The 17,960-nt window shown below is 31.3% G+C and overlaps 1 protein-coding gene across 1 annotated transcript in view; it reads left to right on the top strand.

Moving 5' to 3' along the window:
• Mp (collagen XV/XVIII-type protein multiplexin) overlaps positions 1 to 17,960 on the top strand; it is a 335,627-nt gene that overhangs the window by 104,215 nt on the left and 213,452 nt on the right. The window contains exons 3-4 of the mRNA XM_070300508.1: positions 7,524 to 7,792; positions 10,129 to 10,404. Coding sequence (XP_070156609.1) covers positions 7,524 to 7,792; positions 10,129 to 10,404 — 545 coding nt within the window. The remainder of the gene's footprint in view (positions 1 to 7,523; positions 7,793 to 10,128; positions 10,405 to 17,960) is intronic.

The raw sequence follows: 17,960 nt of genomic DNA, 5'->3' as shown, positions 1-17,960 counted from the left end.
TAATAACGGAAGATGCGCAGGAAAGAGGAAACTCGCGGATCTCTTAACTTGGCATTCCTCGCATATTATGCTGGTCCAGTGTGCAAAGCTATTTAAGAATATTTTGGCTGTACAATAGTAGCAAAAAACTGTCAAAATTAAAAAAAAACATGTTTTTTATACTGTTGGAAAAATCAAATAAATAAATCTAGATTATAAAAAGAATTAAAGTATCACAAAATAATATGGTTTTTCACGTGTTTGTAAAAAAAAAAAAAAAATAGTTGTAATTAATATTTTTCTTAATTTATGACAAAAACTTTTGATCATGAATATCCCCTGAAGTCAACTGCAAGAAACAAAAAAAAAACGAGTAATTTGCAGAGAGAGAGAGAGAGAGAGAATATTTTTCTACAATTTTTAATAAATAACTTTTAAATGTATAACTTTTAAACGAGTTTTCTTAATATATGTAAAGAATTTTATTTCATTGACAATATTTTTTCCTTGTCAAATTTGTCAATAAGTGCTACACACAATACGCGACTTTTCATGAAAATCAATACTAACTTTAAACTTAAATAGTTTCCAAATTGTTAAGAAAATTGTGCTCCAGTTTTGCATAGATACTCAAAAGAAATAGTAGAAGAGCCTACAAAATTTTCATGCTTTTGTCGATGTTTTGACATACGATATATACATTCTTAAGATAAGAAATTATTTTATTTGAAACTTCAAATAAAATCGCAAGCCGGCCTTTTAAAAAAATTTCGCTTATTTTTAATCGCATTATGTATATTTATAAAATTCTGCGGTATGAGAAATTAAATGCAGAAGTTCAAATATGAAAATTCTACGTTTTTTTTAGGAATTTTTATTGCCATTCGTGTTTATTATCGTTAACAAACAAAAAACCGTAATTATAGAAGGCAATAAGGAGCTAGCGTAGTATGTAGGACGCAATTGAAATTTATTAATTTAAGATAAAATTCGCGAACGTTTCGCTCTTTTTTAAGACCCTCTTCAGCGCAAAAACATAAATAATGTGTAACTTTACATAATATTATAAAATTGCTATTGAAAAATTGCAAATAAATAAATAAATAAATAATAAACAAATTAATGAATACATAAAAACAAAAATAAAAATGCTGTCAATATTAATAAAAGTAAATCGCCCTACATACTGCGCTGGCTCCTTATTGCCTTCTATAATTACGGTTTTTTATTTGGTAATATTTCGGAACCTTATTAATTAATTTATTGTTTATTGTCTTTACCATATTTGTTTTTTACGAATATATATTGCTAGCGTATCTTTTATGTATCTTGTTTTCTAACTAATTTGTGATTTTTTTCTTATTACATGGGCATTTTTTTTCATTATTATATAAAATTTTAATTTTGAGATACATAACTAATTATAATATTCCACAATTACCACACGTAGCATGGTTGGAAAGAGAGAATTTAGAAGAGATATTATATTTTTATACATGTAGTTTGTAAAAAGATATTATAACATATTAATTATTTCTATATAGCAATAATTTTATGATGTCCAAAAACATAAACATCATTTCGTAGATATTATATATATATATATACCAGCTTTACAAGGAATATATATACCATATATAGAGTGTCCTAGACCACCCGTACACCCCTTTTCTTTCAAAAACTAAGCAGTTTAGAGAAAAACGTTTCGAACAAAAATTGTACAGTTTTGAGGGAAACATGAGATGGTGTCATTGGTTTGACCTTGGATGGCATCGTTAAGGTCAAGTCAAGGACATCTTTAATTTCTTAAACGGAACCCCCTATTTTTTATTGCATATTCTTATAGCTTATGTCGAGAGCTTTCCAAAACACTGTAATAAAGTATTTTCTCATAAAGTACTTTTTGAGTTATTTTATATTTTAATATCTGACATATTTTGATATAAAAAATAAAATATTTCGTAAAATATTCAGTTTTCGATAATCTTACCGTAATACTTTTATGTACAGATCAATGAGACAAATCAATTGGTATAAAAAATAATTGTTTTTGAGAAAATTATTTACAATGTATTTTTTTAAACAATTATTTGTTTTTTTTTACACATATATATATATACACATATATACTATATGCAAAAATATTTTGATTTTAACATTGCTAAATATCGTATTATGAAATCTCTCAGTTCATGCAATAAAAAAAATCTATATTTATTAATTTATGCATTTGTAAGAATTTAATCTGTTTATTCGATTTTTAGTATATCGATATTTATTTTAACCGCAGCTGTACCCAATTCATTTTCAACGTTTTTCAATAATAAATAATATCTTTTTTAAAAATTTACAATCTGTACATATATGTAGTATGTGTGTTCTTTCATGTATCTCGCATAGTTTTTCTAAAACTGTTTATGGATTTCATTTTAATCAATCTGTAATCGTTTAAAAATATATAAAAATATCTAACAAAATAGCATTCCTCTCGTGCATTAAAATATGCATAGATATGAGACGAGCGGACTCTCCGCGCGCCAGAAATAAACCGTTCGCAAAAACTGCGGAATTGCGTCGCAAGACCGAAGAGAAGAGCCATCCCTGATGGGAGATCACGAAACTTGCTGGAATGTAAGAATGTCTCCCAAGACGTCTTTCTCACGTTTTATTCTCACGGAGACCAGGCTTTGCAATAGAGACGATGTTGTCTACATGTGTATACTCGATTTCTTGCTTCTGATGTTTGACAAGTTTCTTTTGGAACGTAACATGTTAGGAAAACATTATTGACAACATTATTTATTATTAATGATCAAATCAATTTTTATACAAACTTTTTATACATCTTGATTTTAATAACATTTTTTAATTATACCTAGATAATTATATTAGAATTTGTAAAAATAACAAATTATTACTATATATAAATTATAGTTATTACAATAAATAAAATAATCTTTTTGCTAAATAACGTTGTATAATTATTATTAATTATACATGTGTCAAACTCAGGTAAACATTAAATAATGTATATGCATTATTTCTTGAAATAACACTTGTGTATATTATCTTGTGTATACTATCGTGTGTATTATCTTGAAATACATATAATCGCATTATAAGTTATACTGATGCAGCTAAAATAATTTTATTTGCGCTAATGGAAGAAAAATACAGCGAGATGTAACATTTCAAAATAATACGGAAAATAACGCGAAAATACATTATGGAAAAATCAGATAATGAAATAAAAACATCAGCCTGTAACAAACAACATAGACTGCATTGCAGCATGGAAAGATGCATAGAAACCGATAACAAAACTCCCTCTTCGCGCGTCGAGAGTTTAAAGAAGACATTTGCATCTCGACTCGTATTGAAACGTTCAATTCGTTTGTTCGATTTGTGAGATTCATGGATTCTTGTATGCGCCATCGGCGAAGTTGTAACGTGCTGACACGACGAATTGGCATACGAATTTATGCAAATGTATTCGCGCAAAATTCCGAAGACGGAAGCGAGAATTATGGCGGAGCGGACTCGCCTAAAATTGCATATTAATGCACGTTGTTATTATAATAATTTGTAATAATTTTTTTGAACGTCAATAAGCGCGATTGAGAATGGAGGTTATTACCTAATTATCCTCGAACAAAATAACAATTTTGCGAATATCCCCAAGCCTTTAGAAAATTCAAAACTATATTTTCACGCTAAAATATATTTAAAGATATACTCCCCGACGACACAAAATGGCAAAATTTTGGCTAATTTATCGAAGTGGAATGCAATTGTGCAATCGGTAAACGATGATGTCCATTTTAATCTTTACTGATACGCGACTGCGTGGTTTTTACAAAAAACAATAATTTATTATTTTATATACAAATATCGAGCATTCGTCACACGATGTAAAAATGATAGCTGTTAATATCATATATGGTTATTGCAGAATATATGAATATATCAGCGCGAAAAATCTCATCTATAATCTCAGAGAGAGAAGCGTAATAATAAATCTTTTATACACTTACGATAGGGCAAGATTTTTAACGGAAATGAACGTCACACATTTATGGCGAGAAAATAATAAGAAAGTTATTAATTAATGTCCGAGATAAATTAAACGTAAATAAAATTCCATTAATGTATTACAAGCGAACTCCTGTGAAAAGTCACGTTTTCATGTGACGATTATTATGAAAAGAAAGCGCACATTCGAGATCCACTCGTTCATTAAGTCCCGTCTTCGCGCTTTGATTACTATCATCTCTTCCAATTTGCATACTCCGTGGCTTCCTAGTTTGAGCTTCGAAATGACACCGGGCCTATCGCAATTTCGGCGCAAAATAGAGATCCGCGTCAGGAGCGTATACAGACGTAGGAGGTCGCGCGGTTGGTTCCTATACCGGCGTTCGAATCACTCTGCATATCAATTCGACGCCGCAATCCAAGCATTGAAATCTTCTTTACTGTTATTGCAAACGTTTCGGATATTTTCAAAAATCTGTCTGAAAATCGGAAAACAGTAGAAAGTGCGTTTTAAACAATTCAACTCTTCTTTAGAGAAAGAAAATAGTGATTCTTCCACATTTTATATACATGTACGCGATGATAATGTTCGTTACATTTACAACTGTGCAAATCAAATTTTTTAGTCGTGATTAAGGATATCTCGAAATTGATGAGAGTTGATTCTTTAAAATAAGGAGAATAAATATTCAAGGATATTAAAAAAAAAAAAAAAAATGATTAATAAAGTTCATATAAAATTTGTTGTTAATAAATAAATGTATCGGTAATTTTACTTTTGTTAACTGATAATATAAATTGAAGATACTTTTTTTGTTGAATAAATCTAATAAATACATACATATGAGATATACAGGGTGTCCCATTTTAATCTCCTCAGGCAAATATCTCGAAAACCAAGCCCGGAAGACAAAAATGTTTCAGACAAAAGTTGTTTGGTTTCGAGGGAGCCATAAGACGGTACCATTGGTTTGACCTTGGATAATCATTTGAAGGTCATGTGAAGGTCAATTTTAAAATCTTAAATAGAAACCCCCATTTTTTATTTAGTATTCTTGTAGCTGACATCGAGAGCTTTCCAAAACACTATAATAAAGTATTTTTTCATTAAGTACTTTTTGAATTATTTTATATTTTAATCTGACATATTTTGATATAAAAAATAAAATATTTCGTAAAATATTCAGTTTTCGATAATTTTACCGTAATACTTCTATGTACAGAATAATAAGACAAATTAATCTTAAATAAACAATTTTCTTTTCCGGGCTTGGTTTTTGAGATATTTGCCTGAGGAGATTAAAATGGGACACTCTGTATATTATTAATCTTCCTACACCTCTCATATCTCGAAATATATTCGTCGGACATATATTCAGCCAGTTTCATATTTGTAGTTTGTATAAATAAAAAATTGGTTTACCTTCGCAGAACAGACCACTCTACTTGCAGTTCGCAAAAAATGTATAGCCTGTAGAAAACAAGTCGGATAGGGAAACGAGAATTCGTGGGGCACTCAACGTTCACGTGACCATAGAAATGGATATGTTACACGAGAATATGGTGCAGCCAAATGCAATTTGGAAATTACCTAGGGCGTGACGATAATTTAACTTACGCCGACATGCCGTTACGTGTATTTTCGTCGGACACTTTTACTTTACTCACGAATTTAGAGCAACTGCTTATGATACGAGAATATGTGTAGGAAAAAAAGATATGAATCAAGCGAGCACTATACGTATACATAATATATTTTATCGATCTGGAAACGGTACGCTATTTTAAAATATTTATTTTTGACTTCAACGTTTGTATATTTTTTTAGAAAACGGAATATACAAAAAAAAAAGAAATGGAAAAACATTTGTTTTTTTAATTAATAACATTTAAAAAAGCCTTATAAATAATCTTACTTGTGCTTATTAAAGGCAGCAAAATTATACATTTTACTACGTGCTGATGAATCCTTCATGCAACAATATTAGGTATGATTTAGTGTAACGAGGAGCGTCTTTTAGCAATGACTAATCGAGCGTGTCGATGTCTGCTCGTACGAAGGATTTTTAATGCGATTTACTGCGGCAACCTGTGTCCCCGACAATAAATATCGGTTATCGAGCTTTCAGCCGCGGAATATCACGCGACGTATCGAGTGTCATAGGACGAGGCATGACGCATGGCGAGCAAAATGGTGTTGTCACATATTAAAGAATTATGGTCCTAATCATACCGTGTGCGCACAGATTGCACATGCATACAACACAATGTTTCGTTACAATAAAGTTTTACTATGTTTTTAATTCAGTAATTATCGATATTATAAAAACTTCATGATTTAAAGCTCTTATTCTCTGGATGCAGCATATATAAAAAAAAAAAAAATTCCTTTACGTGATATTAGAAATCTCTATTATAAATCCTCAACAATATTTGCAAGATCGAAGATATGTAATACATTTTTAGTAATTAAATTATTTATATCGATATTTTTTTCTTTCAATAAACAAATTGTCAGCAGTTACAAATATGTCTCTGGTAATAGTATTTTTTTTTCAACAGGATTATTTTTCGATATTCAAAGCGATCTTTTTGCATTTAAATATTCCAATAAATAATAGAATTTTTGTGATTTAATTTGTTAAAGATTTTTCATTTTACGAATCGATGACAAAATTTTTTTCCGCACATCTCGATTTTACACAATTTACAACTAGATACGTTAATCGTTACATAATTTTTCCCTGAAATAATCTTATTAGAATATCACTTACTAATCTTTTTTTCTCTCTCTTTTTTTTCTCTCTCTCTCTTTCTCTCAACTCTTAAAATCCGCGCGCGCGCGCGAAAAATTAATTAAAGTTTCTACATTCGCTCGGAACCTACTCTTTCGTAGTTTTCTCGGATAGAACTCTTTTTCGCGAAATATCCCGTTCTCAACAGTTTCCTTAATTAACCTTGTTCTCATTAGATTCCCATAACTAATCGGACCAGAACGTGTATATGAAGCGATGCGTTACTATATATTTGTTAATTTATACAAAAGGGTCTATATATACAAAAGAGATTATTGTTTTGTATCCAAGAACAAATTCCGCAAGCAGAGATAAAGCTCATTAAGATAAGATTAATTAGTAGAAAGAGTTAACTTTTCAAATTTCTGAGATCTTTGCTAGAATCTTTTATCAAAAATACTTGTAATTTTTAGTGTTGCGGGAAAATCATACGTTATATCTTACGACATATTTTTTTCTACTTCAACAACAATTCTTTCACAAATAAAACGATACCAGCAATTTTAATTAACATTGATTTATGCGTGCGTTAATTTACTTCTGCTCAAAGTTTCTTCTCAAATAACCTCGATTACACCTATCAATCTACGTAGTATTTCAATTGTTATAATAATTCAATATTGTTAGATTAATTAGTTGCTCGAACGGTCAACATTTAACGACTTTACCGCAGTTAAACTCAATTTAATAGAAACTATTGATGTTTTATGCTTTCAGAAGTAGTATACGATTTAATGGAGGCGTCGGTGTCGTCAATGTCGGACGATAACAATCTTTATATAGATGACGGTCTGGACGGATTCCCGGCGTTTGGCTTCCGACCCGGATCCGAAGTGAAACAACCACACAGATTGTACCTCCCGGAAAAGTTGCCAGCCGAGTTCACTTTAGTGGCCACATTTAAGCCGACCTCTTTCCGTACGAGCTACCTCTTTGCCGTCCTTAATCCCTTCGAAACCGTCGTCCAATTGGGCATTAGAATTTCGGTAAGCGTATAATATAGGTCTCTTAAATCTCTAACTTTTTCTGCAACCGAGACTTTTGCAACGACTTAAATTATTTCCGATTCGTCGAGATATCTCTTTTACGAAACATTATACGATTTTATTAAAGATTATGAACGAGTCGTATAGCTACACGGCTAAATGACTAAACGAGTAATAGCATAATGTTGAAGGAAATAATAGCGTATATGAGATGAAAAAGGAAGCAAATGCCTTGCGGAAATGAGAAAATGAACGTGAAATAGAACGTTATTTGATATAACTTATATATATCAAATTATAAAGAAATCCGCTTTAACATCTGGGTAGTTAGCTCCTTAACAGGATTTTATCGCAATGTAATTGCGATATTTTTGTAAAATTATTTCATGAATGAATAAGTGGAAAAGAGATTATTATATACGTGGTTGTGGTGATGAAGATTTCTCGCAGTAATTTCCTATTTATTCTTATTTTTCAGATAATATTACTCGCACAGCGATATCGTAATCAAAATTGTGATTATAATTTAGAGAGTTAAAAAAGAGAAAGTTTTTTATAATTACACATTTACTTTTTATAATTACTTTTTATAGTTACATTCTTAGCCAAGCATTTAATCATAATTATTATTTAATTAAAAAATACTCACAATAGTGACTAAAGCAATTTTTATTTTGCGTGCATCTTTATTATGAATTATATTTTTATATCAAAAAATGCTTTTTGAGAAGACATACTATAATGCAATATTAAAAAAAAAAAATGATTTTCTAATTCTTTATGATTTTTCGTCTTTAAAATGTAATCGTCTCAAACCATATAGTTATTTTATATGATTTTTACTAAATGCTATTTTCGATTTTCCGATTCCCTTTCTCTCGATAGTATCATTTAATCTTGAAATTTCTTCTTGCGCCCCTTTCAAGGATTATTCTCGTAACATGTGACGTACGTGCTCCGAACGATAAGCAAAGCGGATTACTTTGAACATTTCTAGAAAGCTTCGATATTCGAGAGGATATTTTCAATTATCGGTATTGTTCAAAATATTAAATTATAACGATACTATCTATTTATTCAAATTATCTAATTTTACAACTATTTGCTTTATAGTTTTTTTTTTTTTTTTTTTAGATATGTGTGTGATAGGGTTGCACGAGACCCAAGACAAGACAATATTCGAAAAAATATTGTATTGGTCTTGAAAATTTTAATCTTGTCTTGTCTTGTCTTGCCTTGATTTTTTTAACAGTTTTTATTTAACACTAAATTATTTGTCAGCTTGATAAAAAACGGAAAATAGTAAGTATATCTGATTTATTCTGTTATCCGAAGCGCCGAACACGATTTTCCTTTGTTCTATACTGCGTATTCTCACGTCTCGATTGTGCAGACGCAGTCTAAAAACTAAACCAAGTTCTTCCGCTGAACATGCAAACATTTCCGAAAGTGATAATGAAAGTTCGGAAGTAAGTGCAGTTAAACAATGCACATAGAAAACTTATTTTAAGTATGAAACAAGAAACAATGAAAAAAATCGGCGTATGTTTATTATGTCAAAAAGAAAATGTGACTAAAGAAATAAAAATGAAAAATAGTAACACTATTGGATTAAAAAAACATTTGGAGAAAGATCATAAAAAAGCATATAAAGATTTATTTGGATTAAAAGCAATGAAAAATAAAATATTGTCAGAAAAACGAAAAGCGATAGATATATTTTTAAACGTAAGTATTGAAATTAAACTTTATAAATTAAGTATTAAAAAGTAATTAATTTGCGCTATTTTTATGTCACATTACAGTGTGTAATGACAATGATGCGCAGACTCTTTAAATTTAAATTTTTTAAAGTTTTTAAATTTATAAATATTTTTATTTACTAACAATAAATAAAATTTTCTGTCTTTCTCGCCTATTTCCATATTAATTTAAATCTCCGTTCAGAGATCGGGAAAAATTAGATAACTTTTTTTAAAAACCAAGACTTCTTGATAAGATCAAGAATCTTGATAATTTGTTTTGGTATTATCTTGATAATTAATTTAAAATCTTGTCTTGATCTTGTCTTGAAATTCAAGACAAGATCAAGACAAGACCAAAACTAGGTCTTGGTATCTCGTGCAACCCTAGTGTGTGATAATATATTTATATCGTGCTTTCTTTTCGAATATTGTGCGAAAAAAATATACCTTAATTTTCTTCAATAATTAATCGCTTAAGCTTATATTCATACAAGGTTGCATTTTATTAATTACGAAATTCAAATATAATTAGAATGCAAAGTGTCAAGCTAGATCCGCAAGAGTTTCACATTCTCTCGATTATGCTCGCAGGACGGACCGGGCTCGAACCAGAACGTCTCGTTGGTTTATACAAACTCGGACGAGCATTCGCATTCGGAGGAGGTGGCGAAATTTACCGTGCCGAAGCTTACGAAGAAGTGGTCGAAGATCGTCATTAAGGTTTCCGCGACCGATGTCACCTTCTACCTCAATTGCCACGAGATGGCCCGACAGAGGGTCACCAGAATCCCCCAGGAATTAGTATTCGACACCGCCAGTACGCTCTATATTGCGCAAGCCGGGCCCCACATCCAGGAACGATACGACGTGAGTACCGTGCATACTTTTCGTTTCCGTCATTAAAAAAAAAAAAAAAAAAAAAAAAAAAAAAAAAAAAATTGTGTGGCGAAACGAAACGAGCAGAGCTTATTGTACGAGCGATGTTTTCCATGGAAACCGACCTAGCTAAACTTGCAATGAGTATTCATAACGAAGCAACGTGAATAAACAGACTTTGGTGAATCGAAAATGCAATTTTTTTCCCAAGTCGATTGACACGAGAATTTGCGTGAATTCGCGACCGTTGATGTTAGTGTAAGGGTGAGCATATTTCGTTTCGTGAAGCCGCGCAACGCGACGTCTTCCCGAACGACATCGTTTTCCTCTCGTCTCGAATATGGTGAAAAATTTATCTCGTTTATTCGACGAATATAAACGAATTTATTAAAAAAGAATACATCTACGTACATTTTCCAAACTCTCTTTTTGGTACTCTGAGTGCGTTTAAAGATGAATCTCGTACGTTTCGAGATTCAACTCATATTTTTCTTTATATATCGAAAGAGAAGATCTCGGATTAATTCTCTCGCATTCTTTCGAGAGGCGAAAATGATTCGTTCGGGAATCTATAATGAATTTTTCCTTACACATTTGTTACTTGTTTCACGAGTTTCGTCATATTAAGAGGGTCAGCCATAAACTTCAAAATAAAAGCAGGAACGAACGGCCATGGAATTAAAAGCGGCAAGTCATAAAAGATAAATCCGTATTGGTACATCCTTTAAGAATTTAATACCGTATCTGGCATCGTTTCATAAAATAAATAAAAAAAGAGAGCGAGGTAAAAGGATGGCATCACGAAAATGCGGGGAGCGCCATCGGATAAGGGGTAGCGGGTTCAGAAGGAATGGAACGGGTACGAAGGATCTCATCGAGATCCTATATTGACGTCATAGATATGTTGCCTCGGTTTCTCACTATTGCTCTCTCAAAGAACATTCGAATGGCTCGAGAAGGACACTGAACACAATAAAGACCGAAAGGTTTTCGTCCTTCGCAATTGTCGACTCAGAGAGCAGCAATTTATTATCGAGATTTTTTTTGCATTCTACAATAATCTACGCCTAAAAATAAGTTTCAAAAATTATGCTAAAAGAATCACATATTTATTAAAGATAAATTCTAAGAAAATTATGTATGCGTAAATATCAACCCAATATCAGTAATTAGGTATTATTATTGTACTTTAGCTTCGTGCAAACAGCAATACATAAACTGATATTGTAATGATCTTTTAACATATAATTCTTTAAACGTATCTTTCGCAAATATGTTTATAATTAAAAAATAATTGCAAAAAAAAATGCATATATTAATGAATAATAATATACATTTTTCGAAAAATTTAAGCTATTTTGAATAAATGTCAGCGACTATTATAATGCATAAATTTCATACAGAATCGTACATATATTAATCCATATAAAATCGTTGATGTATATACAACATATCAATTAAAGCAGCATTCTTCGGAGCAATGATATTTTCATGCTTTGTTCCGAATAATTAATATCACTTGTCACCGCGAGAGCGTGGGAATAGTATTTATGTATCATCCCGGTCCTTTAGAACCTCTATATCATATTAATAGCGAGGACAGCGTGATTACATATCACCAATATAGAAGAGGAATAATTAGTTCTCATCCTGACGCAATATGACCATCTACACAAGGGCCACGTGTTGCACATCGATGCACGAAATGCATTGATTTACTCGATCCTTTGTTAATTAGTTATCCTCCATAATAGACGCACCGTATCATATTGCAATATTTCAAATCAGTTATACGTTGCGTTGCTTTTATCTTGCGCGATGGAGAATTCTCTTGCGATAATTAATTTCTACGCAACATTAATGAAGTTGAGCGAGAACATTTTTTATAATTTTATTAATTATTACATATATATTTTATAAATGCAAAATGTGACTTTTCACATATCCTTCTAATATCTATTTTAATAGAGAAAAACGCTTCGAACAAAAATTGTATAGTTTTGAGGGAAACATGAGATGGTGTCATTGATTTGACCTTGGATGGCATCGTTAAGGTCAAGTCAAGGACACCTTTAATTTCTTAAACGGAACCCCCTATTTTTTATTGCATATTCTTATAGCTTATGTCGAGAGCTTTCCAAAACACTATAATAAAGTATTTTTTTATTAAGTACTTTTTGAGTTATTTTGTATTTTAATCTGACATATTTCGATATAAAAAATTAAATATCTCGTAAAATATTTAGTTTTCGATAATCTTACCGTAATACTTTTATGTACAGAATAATGAGACAAATCAATTAGTATAAAAAAATAATTGTTTTCAAAAAAATTATTTACAATGTATTTTTTTAAACAATTATTATTATTTTTTTTTTTGCACTAATTGATTTGTCTCATTATTCTGTACATAAAAGTATTACGGTAAAATTATCGAAAACTGAATATTTTACGAAATATTTTATTTTTTATATCAAAATATGCACAGATTAAAATATAAAATAACTGAAAAAGTACTTAATGAAAAAATGCTTTATTATAGTGTTTTAGAAAGCTCTCGAGATAAGCTACAAAAATATATAATGAAAAGTAGGGAATTCCATTTAAAAAATTCAAAATGATTTTTATATGACCTTGACGGTGCTATTCAAGGTCATACTAATATTATTATATAATGCGCCATTTAGAGCACTACAACTTTCGCGTGAAACATTTTTCACGAAAATGCGTTGTTTCCTCAAAAAACTACTGATACGTGCCGCTCTGTTACACCCCGTATATTTTCAGTTCGCAATTGCCCTCTCTTATATATTGTGTGGTCAGAACTATATTGACACAAAAGGTTATTAAAATTTCTTCTATCGTCAAAAAGAATAGAAAAATAATCAAACATGAAAGTATGTCCAAATATGTGTCTGGAAGAACATTCGCGCGATTTCTAGTGATCTGCTCATTCAGCTTTTCCTGCATTTTCGCGCAAATAAGGACACTGGAACAGAGGTGCATCGTACCCGGGGGACATTCTTATCGCGTATCCGCTGTCGTTTCAGTCTTGCAATGCTGTTTCCCGCCTCTTTCGTTTGACTTTTTCACATTTCCCCGGGATAACATCGAGACGCGGAAAAGTTTCGCAGCCATCCCGATCAACAAGATTCGCAAGTTCTCGCCCCGCGCGGGCTAATCTCTATAAATTGTACCGTCTCTCTTTCTCCTTCTTCTCTCTCTCTCTCTCTCTCTCTCTCTCTCTCTTTTTCTCTTTCTCCTTCTCCCTCTCTGTCTCTCTTTCTTTCGACGACGACGACGAAAGATGCTTTGCAAGACGGTAGTTTTGTAAGAAAAATATACGAAACGAGCTACAATTTTCTCGAAATACAACATGATATTCGTATTTTATAGCGAAAGCAACGGGGTTTACGTAGTGGCCACGTGCATTTTGTACGATTGCGCGTACAAAAGTTTGCAACGATTTGCCAAACGGTCTTCATTCTTGAAAAAGTAATATGCGAATCGCCGATGATATTGTCGATTGAAAATTTTTCCCTTTCCTCTAAGAATCTTTTCATAAAAATTAATCATATATACTTATTTCTTATGAGACTAATAAATCTTACGTATCATATTGGTGGAAAAATTATGTTTTGTATATTTATACATGTCAAATAAAAAAAAAGCATTTATTAGAAATGAAATAAATATTGTACACACAAAGCATTCGCTCGATTGCAAAATTACTTGTGTAGGATTTATAATTATTTGACGATATCATGCATATCGAAGAGTTTTTAAAAAAAGTTTTCTATTTTATGACATTTATAATAAAAAATATTCTGTGTATTTATAATAATCACATTTGTTTTCGCGAAACATTTATTATTTGCGTGTCATATTGATTCGGTTTCAGCCGTCATATTTTAATAATAAAACACATCAAAAATATTAATTTAATGTAAAATATGAAAAGGAACTGTACTGTAAACATACTGTATATGTGTATATCATGATAATTTTCTAATGGAAGAAAGAAAACATTTTTTACATATAGGTAAAATAAATTCGTAACCAAAATCAAATACATATTTTTATAACATTATATATATATATATATATATATATATATATATATAGAAAAATATATATTTAAGTAATATTTTTCTTAAAATCGTGTTAATAATCCCATACAGCACTGAAGCTTGCAACAACATTGCTGCAACATTGCAATATTGCATATTGCAGTTTAAGGTTGCAGAAATATTGCAAAGACATTATTTTACAATATAACTTTAGCAATGTTACAGCAACATTCCGAAAATATTACAAAAAAAGTATTCAATAATCGCTAGTTCATTCGTTTACCACTATGCGGCGCATGTTGCGCTATCTATTCCGCATTTAATTTTTAATCATGATGATTATATAAAGTTTACAAAGAGCGGCTAGTAAGATTAAAAAGATATAATAATTATTTTTGTTAATTTAAGTCGTATGATATGACCCCGATACAGGGGCTCAGACATTGGACTAAGAATTCTTTTAATAGTTTCCATTCTTATATAAAATCAAAAATTTGAAAATAATTTTCTAATATGCAAGATACTTCAGATTTTAATAAATAAATTTTGAGATTATATAAAGATAAGAGAGATGTGAAAAAACTCGTTGTATGCGTAAATTCACCACAATCTTTTTGCATCCGGATATCTGAATATTTCGGATACAAAGAAATTGTGAATTTACGCAATTGCAAATTGAGTTTTTTCTTATTTCTCTTAGATATTCTCTGTCACTGAAGGAAGTCGAATGTGTACTGAAAAATTTACATTTTATAATTTCGTTATTATTATAATACAGAAAATCTATATGCACGCTAGATCCTGACTCTTATAGGCCTAATTTCTTATTATTTTTTTCATATGTTAAGGATATTATGTCGATAAATATACATAAAGCATTATTGCATATATATTATATTATTATGTTGCTGCAATATTATATTGCAATATTTCTGTAGGCGGACATTTTACTGTTGCTGCAATATCATAACAACGTTCCAGCAACATTTCGCAATGTTTCTGCAATATTGCAATCTTGCAGAAAAATGTTGCTGCAATGTTATTGCAATCTTGCGGTGCTGTATGGGAATGCGATCACTGCATCTCCTAACCGTTTTGTATTTTATTAAATTTTCTCTCTTTTTACATTATTACAAACCTCTTTGTGTCCCTAGACAAATGCCTTTTCTGAGATAATGAAAATGGAAGGTTTGATCCTTCTTGACATTTGAGAATTGAACAGTCTTGTCGATAAATTACTAATCTCCCATTACCGAATAGATTGACCCTCGCAGAACCGCAGTTATTCCAACTGTTTTGGGCAATTTTGCTGCATTGCGGTTCATCTTCACACACCGACCTCGCAATATGCGCGGCATGCTCTAAAATCCGTAATTATTCTGTATGTTCGCAAATGCTTATTCGCGTGCCGCATATATCTGAAAAGTTCACGCTGCGTATCTATACATAGCTCCATCAGCGATTGCTATCTTACAAAATCTATAAATAAACATCATTTATAATAAACTTCAATAATAATTAGCAAAATTCCAGCTTAGCAAAATTTCTATAATTATCGCGATAATAATGAAACTTTAATACTAATATAATATTGATGATTGTGCGCACGAAGATTTCAATGTTTAATCTGATTTGATTTTGTTGACTTTAAAGATACAAAAACAAAGATACGAAAATACTGTCTCATTTATAAAATATGACAGCCAATTAGTCCTCTTTATGACGAGACGTAACTGTATTAGATTATCTAAATTAGATTTCAAAAGATATTTCCATTAAAACGATTTAAATTACAAAAGATCTTTTAACTAAGAGTCTTATTTTTGTAACATATTCAGAGATCAGTGTCATATTATCTGTGAATGCGAAAATATTGTAGCACCACGTATATTCTATTTACGTTAGAAACATGTCAGCTTTATATTATGTTAATACCGTAAAACTGACTTTTATATATGATACTTAAATAGAATTTGCGTTGCTACGTTTGCGAAATATCTGAGAAGTTATCGCGAAAAGAAGACAAATCTCGCGATGATGTTACTGCCGTGCACCTTGAAATTACAGGACTCCAATTACAAGATAAGATGTACCGGTGAGAAGAAGAGAGAAAAAAAGGACTACGACGAGATAAAGTAAGAAAAGAATTTCGACATCCGCGCGGAGCTTAATGTCGCGACGAAAAAAAAAAGGGGCCATTAACCCCGGCGTTGCCCCTTTAATTCCGCCGTATTATTAGAAACAGCAGCAATGTTACAAACAGCAGCGTACAATGCGATGGAAAAATTAGTACGTTGCTTTGCGCGAGGCAAATTCTGCGATAAGAATACCCCGAGGATCTTCCGTTGCGTCGGAGCAAAACGCCCGTACCCCATCCCTAGTAAGGGGAGGGGTATTTGTAAGAAAAGGCAGGGAAAGAGGACGAAGTGCACGTTCATCGTGCGCCAACAAGTCCGGAATATAGAGTCTTGGAATAGCGCAGGAGCCTGTTGTATCATTCGAATAAAAGCGACAGTCGACCAGCCTCGTTTTCCCCGAGCTTTGACACAAAAGCGCGTTTCCTTGTTAAAAATTAATCGTTGGCGAAAAATGTCAGCGCGATGATCTATTAATAGTTGAATTCCGCAACTTGAGGAATTCTTATTGAAATCATGAGCTATTTGTAGCTAAGATAAATATTATTAGGTGTACAACTTTGCTTCCGCCGTTTTCCTATAGATGGCTTTAGCAGTAAGTAGTGGTCGAAATAAATAGATCATAGACGTCATGAAATAAACTTGGGCATCTGTCAACATAACCCCATAGAAACATTAGTCGATTTGTGTCTGCGTCATAAAGTTATTCTCGATTGAAAATGTCAGTTTACGAGCCAAATTCTCGTCATTTGCGGGAGGTTTTAATTTTCTGCTTCAATATGAAGAAATCTGCGACTGAGGCTCATCGAATGCTCTCAAATACTTATGGTGAAGCCGCTATTAGTGAAAGAACGTGTCGTGAGAGGTTTCAACGCTTTAAGAACGGTGATTTTCACGTCGAAGACCGGCATAGCGGTGGAAGAGAGAAGGTTTTCGAAGATGCAGAATTGGAGGCATTACTTAATGAAGACTCGAGTCAAAGTCAAAAGATGGGAAAAAGTAGTGGCCAGCGATGGACAATACTTTGAATCATAAATGTATAACCAGTTTTTTACAACAAATCCTCGAATTTCGGAAAAAAAACGGGGGAAGCAAAAAAAGTTGTACACCTAATAATTCTATCTGTATTAATTCAAACATATCTATATTAAAGATCGTTAAGATTTTTATTACAGGCTGATAAAGAAATTTTTAAAAATTAGTCACAAATAAAGTAAATAGCACAAGATATATAAAATTATCGAATTTGATAATTTAGTTTTGTTTATAAATAAAATACTTGAAAAAATATTAATTGATTGAAACAATTATTGAAATCTCTAACAAATAACACATATATATG

Source organism: Polyergus mexicanus, unplaced genomic scaffold, assembly GCF_030449975.1.
Source record: "Polyergus mexicanus isolate NDT 795.1 unplaced genomic scaffold, iyPolMexi1.0 SCAF_8, whole genome shotgun sequence".
Taxonomy (NCBI): Eukaryota; Metazoa; Arthropoda; class Insecta; order Hymenoptera; family Formicidae; genus Polyergus; species Polyergus mexicanus.
This window is presented reverse-complemented; position numbering and strand designations above follow the sequence as displayed.